The sequence below is a fragment of the Barbus barbus genome (assembly GCF_936440315.1).
Source record: "Barbus barbus genome assembly, chromosome: 2".
NCBI lineage: Eukaryota > Metazoa > Chordata > Actinopteri > Cypriniformes > Cyprinidae > Barbus > Barbus barbus.
In genome coordinates this window covers 38,562,402-38,580,987 of record NC_136730.1, presented here as the reverse complement: position 1 = coordinate 38,580,987, position 18,586 = coordinate 38,562,402, and the positions used below count along the sequence as shown (strand labels likewise).

The following is an 18,586-nucleotide window of genomic DNA, read 5'->3' as shown; positions in this document are numbered from 1 at the left end:
GATGCTGTGTTTCATTGTGAAAGCGAAAGTACTTTGTTTGGGCTTCCAGAAGAGGACACAACTAGAAATCAGTGGTTAAGTTGTATTTACAACACTGTTCCAGAACAGTTCAACCCAAATATTAGAGTGTGTGCAGCGCATTTTACGGAGGACTATTTCCTGAACCTGGGAGAGTAGCCTACAATGCTGGCTTGCACAAAGGCTGTTTCTATAAAGTGGGGCAATTTCAACTTTGCAAGGACAGTCTGGCACTTCTCACTCAGCCTGTAAGTACGATTTCATATTTAAAGAATTTGCCACTCACTATTCAAACGCGAGTTTTGAGCAGTGTAGAGAAGTGCTTGTTGTTTGTCATTTCTCCAATCACAAATGCAGACATGGTAATGTTTACGAGGCACGATGCAACTCGACACGTAAAAAGACAGTATAAGTCACTATAATCAGTAATTATGTCCCCACTGGATGCAACAAATGCCTTAAATTGGGTTTTGTTGTTTTTGTGTCGTCGCGCCGGGACACGGCATCACAATACAGAAAGGGGCTTAATATTTCCGTCTCACGCTTGAGGTATTCATTAAAGTAATGAACAATCATTAATGAAGTTCACCCAAAAAATAAAATAGTCATCATTTACTCATTCTTATGTCGTTCCAAACCCAGAAAACTTTTGTACATCTTAATTTGTGTTTTGAAGATATTTTTAGTATTCTCTCATAATGTTTGTCCATCCATTGAATGTCACAAATGCCCTGCATTTTCACATAAAAACATTAAAAAGTCATTCATATTAATTGAGTGTTTTAATCCAAGTCTTCTAATGAGACACATTTGCTTTATATCACACATAATACAAATTACACATAAACACTGATCAACTCACATACATGGTTATCAAAGAGAGCATATCAAATATGGTAAATAGGTTTTGAACAACGTGACAGTTTTTATTTTTGATTAAATTCATCTTTTAAAGAAAATACATTTAGATTTAATGTGGATTTCAAAATAGTTAGACAAGTTAAAAAAATATATACAGCACAGTAGCTACAGATAAAAGCTACTGTAATTAATTTTTTTAACTTTTTTTTTTATTTACTGAATCAACTGGACAAACAGATCCATTTAAAATGAATCAGACGTCCAATACTATACATAAGAGAGTATTGTAGAAGAATGTGTTTTACTCGACTGTGTGAAGCTGTGTGCCAAACAATGACATAAAAACCAGCAATGCAGTGTTTTGTCACTTTAAAACGGGAAAAGCTACTCCCTATGCCAGTGCCCTACTGTCACACTAATGGAAAACAAAATTAAGATAGTACTGTCAGAACTTCAAGTACTTTACTCCCCAGCATCGGTGCTTAATGATTTTCCAGCGCACCTCTCATTGCTGTTCTCTTTGTCTCTCAACAGAGCGAGGCCCAGCGCTGGCCGCTTTGAGGCCCAAGAAGTCAGAGGGGAAGAGCAGGAGGGTTCTGCGAAAGCAGCCTGAATCACTAGACTCCATAGACTCCAGTTCTACCGTCTCGTCTGTGTCGTCTTCCTATATGCAACCACCTGCACGAACCCATAAATTACATTTGCGCTCAAAATCACCTTCAACACGATTATATCCATCCAGCCCCCCCGACAGCCTGGACCAGCCCGAGCAGGATGGAGAGGAGAGACCGCAGTTCACCAGCCGTGGCACCTTCAACCCAGAAAAAGGCAAACAGCGCCTGCAGGGTGCTAAGAACTCACCTCAGAGGCACCGTGACCCTCCGATGGGCGGAGGGCAGAAGAGAGATCCAGACTTGCCCCCCCAGCAGGTGGTGGTGTACGGCAGCAATGAGTTCATGGTATGAAGGCCACAAGGTTCCACGTCCATCCACGAAAAAAAGCGCATCCCTCCCTGCTAGCTCACCCAAGTTCACATTTGCTGCATTATAGTCCTTAAGTGCCACGTTGACAAGAAAAGCAGGAGGAGAGAGCTGGGCAGCTTTCAGATCTGCATGTGAGAAAACGGCTCTGTTGGGAATGTGTGGTGAAGGAAAGCAGGGCAAAGGGAATGCTGAACCATTCCGATCCGGAATGTTCTCCTTTGGGCTCCGTGACTGTGATCAGGCCCCAAAGGCAGGAGACGAAGCCATTGATGAACTCCACCAATTCAAGCTAAACCATGGGCTGCTTTAACGTTTACAGCATTCTCTCCGATGTATTTGCCCCCAAGCCTATTTAATAAATTTTATTTACATGGAATATATAAATCTATATAAATATATTATGTGATATAAAGTGTACAAAGCCAGAGCACCAGTGATTGCTGGGTTGTTGAATTCATATTATATCGTGTATCGGTCATGAATGAGTTGGAGAGAGGAGAAGTGAGGATGTTGGGTCTGTGTGGATGTGTGTGAGGCTCCTCCGTATGTGTGTGAGTGTGTGTCTTAAGAGAAAACCTCTGGATATGTTTGTTCTGCTTTTTGTGTTGTGCTTGGAGGGAAATGATGCCATTAAAGGGACCAAGCAAACTGGTGTTACAATGCCAGAGGATCCCACACTAAATGAAGACTCCAAAGTCTTCCAACTCACCACATAGTGTATTATGTCAACAGCCATCCATTAGTTATTTGAATTCGTTTGGATTTTCACTCCTGTTTTTTTTTTTTTTTGTGCTTATCTGCCTCAATCTTGTTTTAAGAAACCAGTGTTAAAACACATAAATGCAGAGTTACTGGATTATTATTACTTGAGGTATTCTAAATGGAATCATTCTGAATCTTAGGATCATTCGTGCCCTGCAAACATGAGATTCCTCCTGCCAGAAAATGGCATAAATATGACTTAATATATTACCAAATGGTCTCTTCTGCCTGTATATATACTGTAATGCGATATTTCCCTTTTTCACCTAAATATTTAATTCTTAAATGAAACATGGCTGTAAAAATCCACACAAGTGCATTTTGGAGGGCTATGCTCCGATTCGATTCACAGCTCTCATTCAACTGCTGTATTAGCAGTGTTGCCCTCAGAGAGATTCTGATATCTCTCCATCATTAGTTATTGATATCAGGAAGCTGAGAACAAAATCAGTTATTTTACTTGTGCCACCAGCAAAATATTTCTGTGTCTAGACCATTTGTCATTTCTTTGTCACTGTTGTTTGTGCAAAGATCAAGAACTTCAAGATTAATTTGTCACTGTCGTGTTAAACTGTGATTTATATCCAATAACATGGCTTGTTAAAGGTTTCTGCATGTGATGGTGTTTGGCAAAGGCTGTGTTTCTCACAGGAACGAGTCTGTGGACATAGACACATGACCTCAATCTCAGAATTAAGACTGTTAATTTATATTGTGTTGTTTAGATCTCATGCATTGCTGACACAGGTCACACCGCCTGCAGGATTGAGCAAACAGCTGTCTGGCCTCAGATTTGTCTTATGTTATGTGGAGTCGTGATGAACAAATATTTCTTATGAAAGAGAAAAGTCAATGGTTGTAAAATAAATTACACATTTTGAACAAATAAGAACTGTTTTGGTGAATGAAAGGTCTGAGTTATTGTACAACTGCTAACTTGTTCCAGCCACATTCAGTTTTGTATATTGATTGATTTGAGCTCATGGAGGAAAGCTTGAATTACTGGTTTGTCCTGCAAACCTGAAAAGAGTTGCTCTAGTCTCTTCTCACTTTGCCAAATGGGTGCATTCGGCCTAAGGGAATTTGAATTGTGTGAGAGCCGTTTAACTCGTCTTACTGCTGGCAGAGGTGCAGAGTATATATACACACACACACACACACACACACACAACACCAGTCTTAAGTCGCTGGGGCATATTTGTAGCAATAGTCAACAATACATTGTATGGGCCAAAATTATTGATTTTTTTTTATGCCAAAAATCATTAGGATATTAAGTAAAGATCATGTTCCATGGAGATATTTAGTAAATTTCCTACCATAAATATATTGAAACTTAATTTTTGATCAGTAATATGCATTGCTAAGGACTTCGTTTGGACAGCTTTAAAAGCAAATAACCATACATCAATGGGAAGTTTATTTATTCAGCTTTCAGATGATGTATAAATCTCAATTTCAAAAAACTGACCCTTATGACTGGTTTTGTGATCCATGGTCACATATATTTATAAACTACCAGTCAAAAGTTTTTGGACAATAAGATTTTTTTGGTTTTGCATTTGTTTTAATCCAAAGTACAGCAAAAGCAGTAATATTGTGAAATATTTTTACCATTTAAAATAAAGGCATCTATTTGAATATATTTTAAAATGTAATTTATTCCTGTGATGACAATGCTAAATTTCCAGCATCATTACTCCAGTCTTCAGTGTCACATGATCCTTCAGAAATCATTCTAATATGCTGATTTGCTGTTCGAGAAACATTTATTTATTATTATCAATATTTAAAACAGTTGAGTACATTTTTTTTTCCAGGATTATTTGATGAATAGAAAGATCCAAAGATCAGCATTTATCTGAAATAAAAGGCTTTTGTAACATTACACACTATACCATTCAAAAGCTTGGAGTCAGCATACTTCAGTCATTATTTATTATTAAATTATAGAAATTAATACTTTTATTTAGCAAGGAAATTGATCAAAAGTGATGATAAAGACATTTATAATGTTCCAAAAGATTTCTATTTGAGATAAATGCTGTCCTTCCGAACTTTCTATTCATCAAAGAAACCTGAAATATTGTATATATATATATATATATTTATTTTATTTTATTTTTTATTTTTTTTTGGAGCACCAGATCAGAATATTAGAATGATTTCTGAAGGATCATATGACTGGAGTAATGATGCTGAAATTCAGCTTTGAAAAGTGAAATGAAAAAAAAATTAAACAAAAATGGTAATGAAGCTGCCATGTTCGGTACCAAGTAAAATCTTATTATTAAAATGGTACGTTTCTACACATATACCTGTAGCAGGGTAACTCCACATTAGAACTCGAGTAGTATTAATTTCCAGCAGTGTAAGCAGAGCTGGAACATGAGCTCAGAATAACCCCGCAGTGACGTGACAGCTGACTCCATCACGCATGCGCAGTGAGGTGCGCGCTCAGAGAGTTGCGCTGGCAGGTACACAGAGCACCAGTACACCTGTGCTGCTTACCGCAAGACAAAATAATGTCTGGATTCGATAACAACCCCTTTGCCGATCCAGTTGATGTCAATCCTTTTCAGGTGAATATCTACTTATTTATTATGTCTTCAGTAATATGTAAAACGATAAAAGTTGTTTGTGCTGCAAACCTGTTTGTTTGGTTCTGAGTCACTGGAGGAATGAGGTTAGATTGACAGGCGCTCAGCCAATCACGATGCTCTCTAAGGCTGGCAAGCCAATCAGCGTCTGATGACGATACAGGAAGTGTTACTTTGTTAAATTAAATCGTGTCGTTTTAAAATTGTTATATTTTGTGTTTTTGTTGCGGTTGTTACCATCATAAACCTGTTTAGCATTCTGTAAAGAACGTAAAGCATTTAATTAATTTCGTCTGCGTTTTTGAATTATAATGACACGGGATATATACTTTTTAGATACAAATATTAAAAATAATAATAATAAAACTAATAGTTGGCGATACTATGTGGTACATTCAGAGATGTTATGGTACTGAATAATTGTTATATTCATGTAGCCTACCGGCAGCATTTACTCACTCTAAAGTACTTTAAAGAATAATATGGCGCATGTCCAGAAACTGTGCATAACATGTAAGGTGTTAAAGTCATATTTGATGTGCCTGGCAGGATCCATCAGTTACTCAGGTGACCAGCACTGCAGCTGATGGCATTGGAGAGTTTAACCCATTTACAGCCGGTGCTCTGGTAAGCAGGACAACAATGTCCCATTAAATATCTTTTCTCAGTTCCTCAGTTGGCTTTGTATTTAGTCAAAAAACATAATGAAAAATAAAATGAATTAAAAATCTACATTCCTGGGATTCGGTAATATTTCAGTCCCCCACAGTTTCTAAAGTGGTGGTTCAACAAAATTAATTGTTAGAAGCTTTTCACAAAACTTTGGGATGGCCATTATAATGAATACAAATAATATTTTTTAGCACAAAATAATGTCTTGTATCTATCTTAAACACAAGCATTTTGTCATGTCCCTGTTTGTACTTAGAAAATTATTAACAAAATGTGCAGTGTCTTTGAGTTTTGGCAACAATGTAAGCATTTATTTGTGTTCCTTTCTTGTAAAAAAAAAAAATCTAAATATTTGATAAAAAACAGACTTTAAAGTTATGTCCCTCAGTCTGAACTCAACCCCGTCTAATAATAATTTAGTCTCCACTTACATTCAGGTCTCTTTAACAGTGGTGCAGAAAATGGTTAGTAGCATCATACTTTTTTATTCATATTTTTGAGGCATGTTATAGTCAGGGAGGGTAATGTCAAGCTTAACAACTCAACCCTGTCACATAAAATTAAGGTGGAAAATTATTACTATTCAACATTTTTTTTTAATCCATAAGTATATACAATGTACTTATTTTATTGCTGCCATATATGGTCTACTCTCCTACACTACATGAGGAGCAGCACCATTTTAAGTGAAAAACCACAAGCCCGTCACAAATATATGTATTTCTCATTGTTACAGGGTTATTTGCCTCATTTTTTAATAATTTTCATGAAAAAATATAAAATAGTCATTGTTTCAGTAAATATATACACTCCAAAATCATGACAACATTTTTTATGTAATATGTCACTTAAATGCTGACAAGCATCATACATCAGAAACTGCACCCACATTTGCAGCAGAAAGACCATGTTGGCCATGCAGATATGTTGAACCAGAAACAAGGGGACAATATGATAGAGAAACAAAACCAAAAATTTCAATTTAAGACAATGTATCCCTTCAAACGTGTTACAGTCTTCAACCCCGTCACAACTTGTCACATTAATATTTTTAGAAAAATAAAAGGAAGACAATAAAGAACAAAAGTATTTCTTGCTGATTACATCTGACATGTGAAGGACTAAAACAAGAGCATTGTGGTTTTAGTTGAAATTTTAAATTAAAAATATTTTTTACAAAAATAAAGAGACTGTAGACACACAATTTGTGTATTTTTAGCTTCAGTCCTAGAAAAATGTGACAATTATGGTACATTTTACATTACATGTCATCATTAAATTGCTATGAGGGACACAACGTTTGTTTTATAACAATTTCTGTGTAAAATCCTTTTTAAACCAATCCCATTTTGTCCGTTACAGGGTTGAGAAAAAAAAGTGTCTAAAGCTGAAAAAAAAAAAAAATGAAATTAATAAAAGGTCTTTAAAGCCTGAGGTGGGAAAATATTATTATAATTATTTTTTTTTTGGAGGTTTGATATGTGCCTAATGATGTGGGATATTTAGAAGTTGAATCACATGTAATTGAAAAAAATGTATATTCCAAGCTGAAATGTTACCGAATCCCAGGAATGGCTCAGGAATGTATGCGAAATCACCAAAATTATGCTATGGGATCAAAAATAAGTAAGCAAATAAAAAAAAATACAGTCAAATATTGTAATTAATAAACTGAAATCCTATTTTTAATTTTATTTATTCAGAATTGAAGTGCATGTCTTATTTAATCTTTTAAAGTTATAATAGATTTTCTATTAGCAAACCTTGCCAAGTAAATAAAGTATAAAGACATGCAAAATCTTAAAAGAATCAAGTAAGAGTTCTGTTAAAACCTTTTTTTATTTTGGTGTTTATTTTAAAAAGCAGCCTGTTGTGCTCTCACAATCGAAGAGTTTAAAAAGTTTGCCCCACTCTCATTTAAGGATGGGCGCACCATTCCCATAACAACGGCCTCTCAACCAGCAGTCCTGCAGACCACAGTGGAGACCAGCCCACAAGTTAGTACAGTGTTTATGCTGAACTATACTTAACACATGATATTTGTATATTAATGCATGCTGTATTTATCTTAGTACATGACGAAATAAGGTAAGCTACTCATACCCTTCTAAAGGCAACCAAACAGGTTGTGCATAAACCTCAGTGCAGTAAAGCAGCATGTACTGTATCTTTTTCCTCCATCAGGCCAGTGTCGCTGCAGGACAGGCTGAGCTCCTCCGTCAGCAAGCAGAGCTGGAGAAGAAGGCCGCTGAGCTGGAGCGCAAAGAGCAGGAGCTTCGGGATCGAAATACAGCATTAGGTGAACCACACTAATATTGATCTTATTCTGTAAAACTTTCTTCTGTGGTCTCTTGACATGTAGGAAACTGCTTGCTTGCAGGTAAAGAAAACAACTGGCCACCGTTGCCCACGTTTTTCCCTATAAAGCCTTGCTTCTATCAGGATTTTAATGAAGAAATTCCTGTGGGATATCAGAGGGTTTGCAAGATGATGTACTACCTCTGGATATGTAAGTGAATGCAAGGTTCATAGACACGTAATGATTAAAGACTGTTCAAAATGGAATAGCTTGCTATAATTATACTGTAGTGGGGTGATTACATATTTTAAGATAAAAAATAACAAAACAAGCATTTTTGTAACTTGAAATAAATAAAACTTAACCTAAAGTAATAAAATAAAACTAATAAATAAAAACTAGATAGACATTTAGAAAAATAAAAATCTAATTTAAATGAACAAAAACTATAATAGTATAGCAATGAAACTAAAATAACACTGTACTGCAGTATTTTGTGTTTTTAAATGTTTTTGTGTGAAAATCTGTAACATTTTTGTGGTGTTACATTGCAAATTCATATAGTTTGAGCTTCATTGATCACACTGGAAATGGAAGGTTAAATCAAGCACATAGCAATTTGGGATGCAGTATTTCATGCAGTGTTTTCTGTTGTATAATGCTAATTTTGCCCTGTGTTGTAAGTCATCGGAGTATTCCATTCCACTCTGCCTACTATACATATTACATACTGCAAAATATTTTGAGAAGTATGGTTGTGTGCTTTAGCAAACATTTTAGGAAATGTTCATGCTATATGTAAGATTAGATAACGGACCACATCTTCTTTTTTTAACAGATCACAGTGTGACGCTGTTTCTGAACCTGCTGGCCTGTCTGGTGTATTTTACTGTCTCTACTCAGAATGGAGTGGACTTCGGACTCTCAATCCTCTGGTTTATTTTGTTCACTCCTGTCGCTTTCCTCTGCTGGTACCGACCCGTATACAAAGCCTTTAAGTGAGTTCAGTGTTGATATTTTGAATTGTCTCATCATTTTCATGACTTTTTTTTTATACCAGACTCATTACAATAATGACAAAAGTCACAACAGGTGAATAGAGAATTTAACTAATACTGTAGATATCACTATACTTCCCCAGCAGATTAATCACAGTACATTAAGACAACTGTTTTGTCTTACAATTTTTCTAAAATCCTGTTTAAAGGGTTAGTTCACTCAAAAACTAAAATTCTGTCATATCGTTCCAAACCTGTAAGACCTTCGGTGATCTTCGGAACACAAATTAAGATATTTTTGATGAAATCCAAGAGCTTTCTTACCCTCCATAGACAACAATGCAACTGAAATGTTCAAGGCCCAAAGAAAGCTAAGGAATTGTTAAAATAGTCCATGTGACATCAGTGGTTCAACCTTAATTTTATGAAGCTATAAGAATGCTTTTTGTGTGCAAAGATTTCTTTAAAAATATCTTAACGACACAAGGGTGAGTAATTAATGGCAGAATTTTCATTTTTGGATGAACTAACCCTTTAAAGATTCAAACAAGGTATTATCTAATTAAATATGCACACATTTGAATGTGAACATTGGATAAAGCTAAAATAGTTTTCATTTTGTTTACCATGGAAGCCGAATAATGACAATAGTTTTTGAAACATAAAGCATGCTGAATTCCACAAATCGAAAAAAAAGATGCGTTGCAATTAACAGTGCTTGCATTTTAATGCCTTGTATTTCCAGGGCTTGCATTTTTAGGTCCTGAAATTGAACATAGTTGTTTATTTAAGCTGTGAATATTTAAGTTCAAAATATTTCACACACATTTTCATAATTAAAAATTCAGTAATTCATATTCAGAATTCACTTCCAAAATATTCAGTCTGTTTAAAAATACTATGTATAATATTCGACAGGCAAATTCGCTGTCACAAATTTCGTGGTTAAAATTCGCCAGAATTTTTTAAAATTCGGAGACCCGCAGGAATAGCAGTAGAGCACCGATGCAGGATCTCCAGCTGATGTCAGCCGCTCACCAGCAGGTGGCGCAAGCAGCTGTTGATGAAGGCCATATGTGGATCAAGTCATTAATTTACAAAAACTGATTTGCAATTTGAATGGAGCAAGCGCTAAGTAGAAGTTTTGATTATCGGGGCCAGTATAAACGTGGTGATTTATACCACGTTTATATCAAAAGCTGATTGTGTGTGCTTAATTCAGCATCTTTGCTGTTTCCCGTAGCCTACATGTAAGCAGCTTTCTCTACCGCAAAGGATATTATAATGCTCTTTTGCCCAACGCTGAAGTACAGAAATAACATTACATCTGAGGAAGATATATATTGCTTTCCGTTGCGTAGTTTCTGTAACTTTGTATCATGGCTCATACGTCACACTCCAGGCAGGGTTTCTGCACGATTTTTAAGCTAAAATTTAAGACCTTTTTAAAGACCTGCACAAATAAAATGAATTTCATATGAGCGGGGTAGGACAATGCCTATAGTACCATATCAAACTGTAAAATGACTGTAAAAAGCATAATTTACAATTCAGATACAAGTTTTCCCCAAAAAGTTTTATAAAATGATAAAACTTTACATTTCAGCCTTTAAACCATTTTTAAGAAAATGAATGTCAAAAGTATTAATAATATTGATTTTAACAATTATTATCAATACATTATTATATCAATTAAATAACATGAATTAGGGGTGTGCGAAACTGGCAAAAAATGATATCTTGATATTTTCTGGGATTTTATTGATAACGATAATTAGATGATATTTTGATAAATGTGTTATTGTGCTGGTATCTTAAATATGACCATGGACAGGTGACTCATGAATTTTTTTTTGATATTCTTCATATTCTGTGGGGTCGGTTCACAGCAGTGATAGAAATTTGTCTTTTCCAACAAGTTTTATGGGCATTTTTACCTTTAAGCCATTTTTTCTAAAAGTGTGCATCATCTTTTGAGTCAAATGCTTGCATTTGGGTTGTTACCAAGGAGATGAAATCAGTATCAACAAAATGTATGTTAGCAATGCATATGAAGTGGCATTTAGACATATTTACACACTTGCAGCTCAGAGGGACATAGAATGCTAACCTGAAGTTACAAATGCACAAATGATGTTTTGATATTTGAAACATAAAACATTGAAAACTGATGTTTGAAATTATATAAAATTAGATTAAATAGATACTTTAATGTGATATTAAAACGGCCAATTGGTGGCAGTAAGTCAGCGTTAATAAGGGAGTCATTGTGATTGAACCGAATCATTTAAAACGGTTGATTCATTCAGGAATGAAACACCATCATGTTGCTCAGAGACACAAAACAGTGCTGTGGCTGTGTTTGGAATGAATTCTGTTGGAGAAATTATGGTGTCTAAAACGTAACTCTCTGAATATTAACTTCTTGTTTATTGATCTGTTGCATAAAATCAATATCACATTTGTAACCATGCTGATTTTTGGAGAAAAAAAATGGCACTCTTCGTGTGATATTAACTATATGAAATGACATTTTCTGCCCCCATATCTTAAATTATGTGATCATTCTAAATTTTAATAGAATTGTGCAGTGTACGCGCACTAGTTTAACCTACGGTAACTGATTCATTCTCTACCAGCAGGTGTCGCATTTGACTGAAATATAACGGTTTTCCCGGTAAAGACTGTAAATTACACAAAGCAGCGCCGCACCGGACTTTGAGCTTGCAGTGCTCATGTTTATTTCATGAAATCATAGGCTTTTGAAGTTTAATCGTCACATTCAGCCATATCACAATTCTTGTCTTTCCATCTTAAAATTTAAGACCTCTTGAAATCATAATTAAGATTTTCTTGTACAATTTAAGACTTTTTAAGGCCTTAAATTTGATACAACTACATTTAAGACTTTGACCCCGCAGAAACCCTGTCCAAGATTCCCCAACGGCGCGTAACGCGCCTCAGTCAACTATACAGTGATATAAGACCTCAGATCACTTTACTGATGATTATGCGAACTATACAGTTAAGCATATGTAGAATATGAACGAAGACGCAAGGTTTCACGCTGTTTCCCTCAGAAATCAGTTAAAGAAAACACATTACGCGGCTCAGTAGTGCACTAACGCAATGACAGCTGTTATTAGGCTTGTCTGAAGTGTAGGCGAGAGTAGGTAGCTACAGTGAGGGGAGGAGTGAAATAAGCGCAGTCAAGATGGACAGTTCTGACCTCTCAAAGTAGATACCCTCAGATACTTACGAGATCAAAAGCGGATATCGCGATATTCTCACTCGTGCTGCTGATAAACGTGATACCCTACCTACCACATGTCGGTTTGTGCTGTCGAGCACAGTTGCTCTCCACCGGTGACAACTGCGCTCGACTGCACAATCCGACATAGCCGCCTCGCCGTTGCAAGAAAAGCAAATAAATAATAACATTTTTAAATAAATAAATTAAAAGTGTCCGAGTTACGTCCGCCTTGTTCTGATGTCATGCTGACCTGTGCCAAAAAACTCTTGCGACGGTTAAAATGTTTTATTTAAAAAAGATCCTGCCTCGGTGCTCTACTGCTATTCCTGCGGGTCCCGGATGTGCAACGCTGAATTTTCTGCTGAATTTTAACCACTGAATTTGTGACAGCGAATTTGGAAAGTGAAATAAAATGACCGAAATTTGCCTGTCGAATATTATACTGTCTTGTGAATATGAATTATTGAATTTTTAATTATTAAAATGTGTGTGAAATATTTTGAATTGAAATATTCACAGCTTAAATATGCTTTAGTTAGCTTAGCTTAAGTTAGCTTTAACTATGTTAAATTTCAAGACCTAAAAAGGCAAGCCCTGGAACTACAAGACATTAAAATGCAAGCACTGTTAATTGCAATGCATCTTTTTTTTAGATTTGTGCAATTCAGCATGCTTTATGTTTCAAAAACTATTGTCATTAGCTTCCATAGTTGACACATTATAGTTAAAGGTTTTTACAGAATGGATATCGAATGAAATTTGGATATATATTTTTATCGCTTTTATACCTCCATAATACAAAATATACAAAAATACAGCTAACAGCCAGAAAAAAGTGTTTTTAGGATTAAATATTATATAAATCTGTTGAAAAAAACATTCTGTAACAACCTTCAGGAATAAAACAGCAACGTTTTGTGTTAGAGCTACTAAAGTAGAAATTTCTGGTTCAGTGCAGGAGAAAAAAAAAACCTTTAAAGATATGCAGTGCAATTGAAATCTACAGATGCAAATAGATATCTATGTGTAAGAAAATCTCTTAATTGTGTATTTTGGATGCTTGGACACTGGTCTGAAAATGACATGTTATGGAATCAGCATGAAAACCAACAATTATTTTGCATGTAGTGTATTAGCTTTATTGTCATTACAAAACAATAAGTAATGTTACAGTGTAATTTTTGTAGTCCTGAAAGGTGCTTCAGTTATATAGAGAGAGAGGTTTATTCATTTGATTTAAAAGACATCTGATTATCGTCATCTCATCTGTAACTTTTCTCTTTTGTTTGCATTGCAGATCTGACAGCTCCTTCAGTTTCTTCTTTTTCTTCTTCATTTTCTCGTTCCAAGTAATAGTGTACATCATTCAGAGTGTGGGGATCCCCGGCTGGGGAAACAGGTGAGGTTCTCCATCACTGGTGCTCTTTTAAGTGTGTTATTTAAGTCTTTGTGTGTACTTCCTCTCTGCATGTTTCTTTGACAGATCCCCACTTCATAATCTGCCGGTGTTCATTTTCATGGGGTCTCTCTCTGAGTGTGGGCTCTCTTCTCTGTTTTCCATGAACCTCCTCATGGTCTCATTTTTTCTGGTGAAATACTTCCCAGCAATGTGCCTTTTTAATTTACAGTTTCATACTGTTAATATTCTACAAAACTCTAACCCATTATTAAACTTTGACAGTTCTATCTAGCACTGTTTGTGGTAAGAACATGAATAATAGCTCAAATCTGCTTGTTCAGGAGAGGTGTGGGATTACTTCCTAAACTACTTTACTTTCTACTTTTCAAAGTTTAGTATATTTAGGTTTTGTTGTATTTGTGAGACTGTATGAAAGTGTGTGCTGAAAGCAGCAATGTGATGTAATGATTGTTTCGCAGTGGCTGGATCACGGCCATCTCTGTGCTCAAGGTTAACATAGCCGTGTCAGTCTTCATGATGGTGGTGGCTGGATTCTTGACTGTCAATGCTGTCCTGTCTGTTATCTTACTGAAAATGGTAAGTTGGCCGCAGCTGTAAGTGTGCATATGTGAACACGTGGTTGTTCTTGCGCTTGCATACATCACTGTGTAAAATCTGTCTGTTTCTCTTTGTCTGTCTGTCTTTACAAATGTTAAAAGTATTAATTTGTACCAATTTGGAACTAATATTTGGGTCAAAGATGAAAATGAGCATTCAAGCATTAAAATAGTTTAATACAGCTTTTTTTGTACATTAGATTGTGTCCTGGTTAATTTTATTTTTTTTGTTAATTTAACAATCTTATCAGACATATTTAAAACCAGAATCATTAGTTGTCATTAAAAGACTATGTTTAAGGATCACAGTGCAGCCCACAAAAACTAATTAAGTGTGATTTTAAAGGGGTCATATGACGTTGCTAAAAGGGATATTATTTAGTGTATTTGGTGTAATGCAATGAGTTTACGCGGTTCAAGGTTCAAAAAACACTATTTTCCACATACTGTACATTATTGTTGCTTCTCTATGCCCCGCCTTTCTGAAACGCGTCGATTTTTACAAAGCTCATCGTTCTGAGAAGCGAGGCATGTTCTGATTGGCCAGCTATCCAGTGCGTTGTGATTGGCCGAATACCTCAAGCGTGAGACGGAAATGTTTCGTCCCTTACCATGTTGTGATGCCGTGTCCCGGCGCGACAAGACTAAAACGAGACATTATAAACGTGGCATTTGTTGCATCCAGTGGGGACATAATTACTGATTATAATGACTTATACTGTCTTTTTTCGTGTCGAGTTGCATCGCGCCGCATAGACATTACATGTCTGTATTTGTGATCGGAGAAACGACAAACAACAAGCACTACTCTACACTGCTCATTACTCGTGTTTGAATCGTCAGTAGCAAATTCTTTAAATAAGAAAACATACTTACAGGCTGTGATTCAGAAGCACCAGACTGTCCTTGCAAAGTTGGAATTGCCCCACTTTATAGAAACAGCCTTTGTACACAGCTGGTATTGTAGGGTACTCTTCTAGGATCAGGAAATAGTCCTCCGTAAAATGCGCTGCACACACTCTAATATTTGGGTTGAACTGTTCTGGAACAGTGTTGTAAATACAACTTAACCACTGATTTCTAGTTGTGTCCTCTTTTGGAAGCCCAAACAAAGTACTTTCGCTTTCACAACGAAACACAGCATCTCCAGGGCATAGGAGGGCGTGGTCGAGTCTTAACTTCTATAAAGAATATCTCTTGGTTTTGAGACTTTAGTCTTTGCAACTTTAGGGATCTTATCTATGCACAAACAGCTTGTAACACTCCAAAGAGAAAGAAAAACTTGAAATCGCATCATATGACCCCTTTAGATCTTTTCTATACCGATATAGTGAAGTGACATACTGCCAAGTATGGTGACCCATACTCGGAATTTGTGCTCTGCATTTAACCCATCCAGCGTGCACACACACAGCACTGAACACACACACACACACCGTGAACACACACACACCGTGAACACACACCCGGAGCAGTGGGCAGCCATTAATGCTGCGGCGCCCGGGGAGCAGTTGGGGGTTCGGTGCCTTGCTCAAGGGCACCTCAGTCGTGGTATTGAGGGTGGAGAGAGCGCTGGACATTCACTCCCCCCACCTACAATCCCTGCTGGCCTGAGACTCGAACCCCCTTTGGATTATGAGTCCGACTCTCTAACCATTAGGCCACGACTTCCCCAGTGTTTTACATATATTGTAAAACACTGACGTCAGTGTTTTACAATATATCGGTATAGAGAAGGTAATTAAACCCTCAAGAGGAGGTGATTACGAGAAGAAATTATTACAGAGGGAATGTTTTTGGATTTATACCTTAAATACTTTATCACCATCAGGGTTGAATGAGGATTTTGATATTAAGCCTTTTTTGTAGTGGTTGTACTAATACGTTGATTATTAGTTAAGCTGTATGTGTTTTTTTTTTTTTGTCACATGACTTGTATTACTTGTCACTTTTTTTTTTTTTTTTTGTGTGTGTGTGGACCCAATTAAGGTGATTACCTGTTGCTATTTAAAGCTGATTTTATTCCATGTGGGTATTGAGCCTGATGAAGACCTGAGGGTCGAAACGTTGCTGTTATTAAATTCATTTGGAGCAGCTATTTTCAGTGTGCGGACTTCTCTCCTTTTTCTTTGTTCAAGTTCCTCAGTTGTCCTGCAGCTGAGCCCGATCTGGATGTTGGGATGTGCACGCCTGTTTGACTTTTTTGACCCTTTAGATCTTTACCAATCTTTGCCACTATCCTTCAAATCGTTACGTCTTCCCATTTGTTAGCAAGATTTTTAAAAATTATTTAAATATAATAAAATTCAGTATAATAATTTTTATATATTTTAATAAGTAGGGGTCAGAATAAGTATATCATTGAGTATGACATTGGAATATTATTTCACCCATATTTTGATGTTTTATTTGCACAGAGGTTATTTGAAACATAGACATTTTGAAATAGACCTTTTACTTTCATTAATATGCTTTATGTATATAAAATATTTTTTTGTGATTTTCATGGGGACATCGAAATGGAATGTCTCATCTTTGACCCATATATACTTTAGGAACTAGTATGTACCTTTAGGGGTAAATAAAGTACAAAGTTGTACCTTTTGAAAGGGAGACAGCCCCAGTCACAGCTTTTAATTTTTTTTTTCTAATAGTGTATTTATATTTTTCATTACTAATACTGTTGTTTAAAATTTCAGTTTGGGATTGTGCACTGACTTCCAATGTGTTTTCAGGTTCACTCCATGTACAGACACACAGGCGCAAGCTTCCAGAAGGCTCAGGAAGAGTTTTCTCAGGGGGTCGTCACTAACCGAACCTTCCAGTCCGCTGCTGCCACAGCTGCGTCTTCAGCCGTACATGGAGCCTTTCAGTAACAGCCACTGTCAAAGACTGTCACATAAACTTCCATCAAACAACCCAAACCTCTTTCGGAAAGGACAATCTGTATTTGAGGCTTCTCAAAGCTCATGTTTTTTTCCTGCTGCAATACATTCATTTGGTTACTGAAAATATTTTGAGGTGAAAAGTTACCTGGCTGAAGATCGGTGAGGCACTTTAGATGATGGCATGGGTTCTGTCCAAATACAGGCTGTCTTTTCTTTCTGTATTCCTCATGTAATGAAGGAAATATTTAGAGATGGTTTTATGCATAAGTTATATTAAGTTAAAGTGTTTCAGCGGCACTGTTTAATTGGTTTATGTAATGTTACACCATTGTTACAGTATAGTCCAAATTCCAGTCTATCCAAATGATCTAGTTGTCTAGTTTTGTCCCAGCTATATGTATTTAGAACTCTTTTGTGAAATGCATTGTTACATGTTGAATTATTCTACACTTTGATTTAGATTTTATACTTCAACTAAATGTGTTGTTATATCAGCTGATGTCAACATTTGAACAATCATCAATGGACTGTCTTTAGAGTGAACTGTAGTACTGTTGTGAAAAATATGTGCTGTTATCAGTTTGTTACATTCTCAAACGGAAGTGATGATTTTGCAGTGTTCTCAATTACGATCAAAATATGTATATATTTATAAATTAAGCAGATATTATTTTACTGTGGTTGATTTGGGTGGGCTGCTAAAATATTTTATGAGTTATTGTTAAATAAACATATTCTGATTAATGTTTTGTTGCCATTGGTCTATATATGATTATTTAAGTGGGGTCTATATTTCTTTTGATGAACATGATACAATTTAACTTTAATACTACAGAAAAAAAAACTATACAGAACCAAAGAGACCAAACTGAAAAAGAGCTGTCTGATGAAGAAAATATAGCAACAGACTGACTCCAAAAAGAGTTGAATACTGAAAATTGCAGGTGTTGTGCCCAATTCTGACCCCTGCCAGATTATTACCCCCCTAGGTATAGGTTTAGGGTTAGGTGTGGGGGATGGGTTAGGATTAGGTAATCAGATTTCAATGAGAGGGGTAATAATTTGGCAGGGGGCCGAAATTGGGCACAACACCAGGATACAAAAAATACTTTTTGATATTAGTTGTGTTTTGTATAGTTTATAATTATATATATATATATATATTTTTTTTATTATTATTATAATTTTTTTAATTTTTGAAGTTAATATCAATTCAGAATATTGGGCAATTTTTTT

At 35.9% G+C, this 18,586-nt stretch overlaps 2 protein-coding genes across 2 annotated transcripts in view; both read left to right on the top strand.

The window, feature by feature from the left end:
• LOC306884143 (unconventional myosin-IXAa) overlaps nucleotides 1-3,508 on the top strand; it is a 120,745-nt gene extending 117,237 nt beyond the window's left edge. The window contains exon 43 of the mRNA XM_079439837.1: nucleotides 1,414-3,508. Within this exon, the coding sequence (XP_079295963.1) occupies nucleotides 1,414-1,844 (431 nt within the window). The 3' untranslated portion in view covers nucleotides 1,845-3,508. The remainder of the gene's footprint in view (nucleotides 1-1,413) is intronic.
• A 1,563-nt stretch (nucleotides 3,509-5,071) lies between these two features.
• On the top strand, nucleotides 5,072-18,106 carry LOC306882930 (secretory carrier-associated membrane protein 2-like). Its single transcript, XM_079437937.1, has 9 exons — nucleotides 5,072-5,206; nucleotides 5,774-5,851; nucleotides 7,819-7,893; nucleotides 8,081-8,195; nucleotides 8,277-8,405; nucleotides 9,034-9,193; nucleotides 13,744-13,845; nucleotides 14,325-14,442; nucleotides 17,198-18,106. The coding sequence occupies exons 1-9, from the start codon at nucleotides 5,150-5,152 to the stop codon at nucleotides 17,336-17,338; spliced, it is 975 nt and encodes a 324-aa protein (XP_079294063.1). The 5' UTR covers nucleotides 5,072-5,149; the 3' UTR covers nucleotides 17,339-18,106.
• The last annotated feature ends 480 nt before the right edge of the window (nucleotides 18,107-18,586 follow it).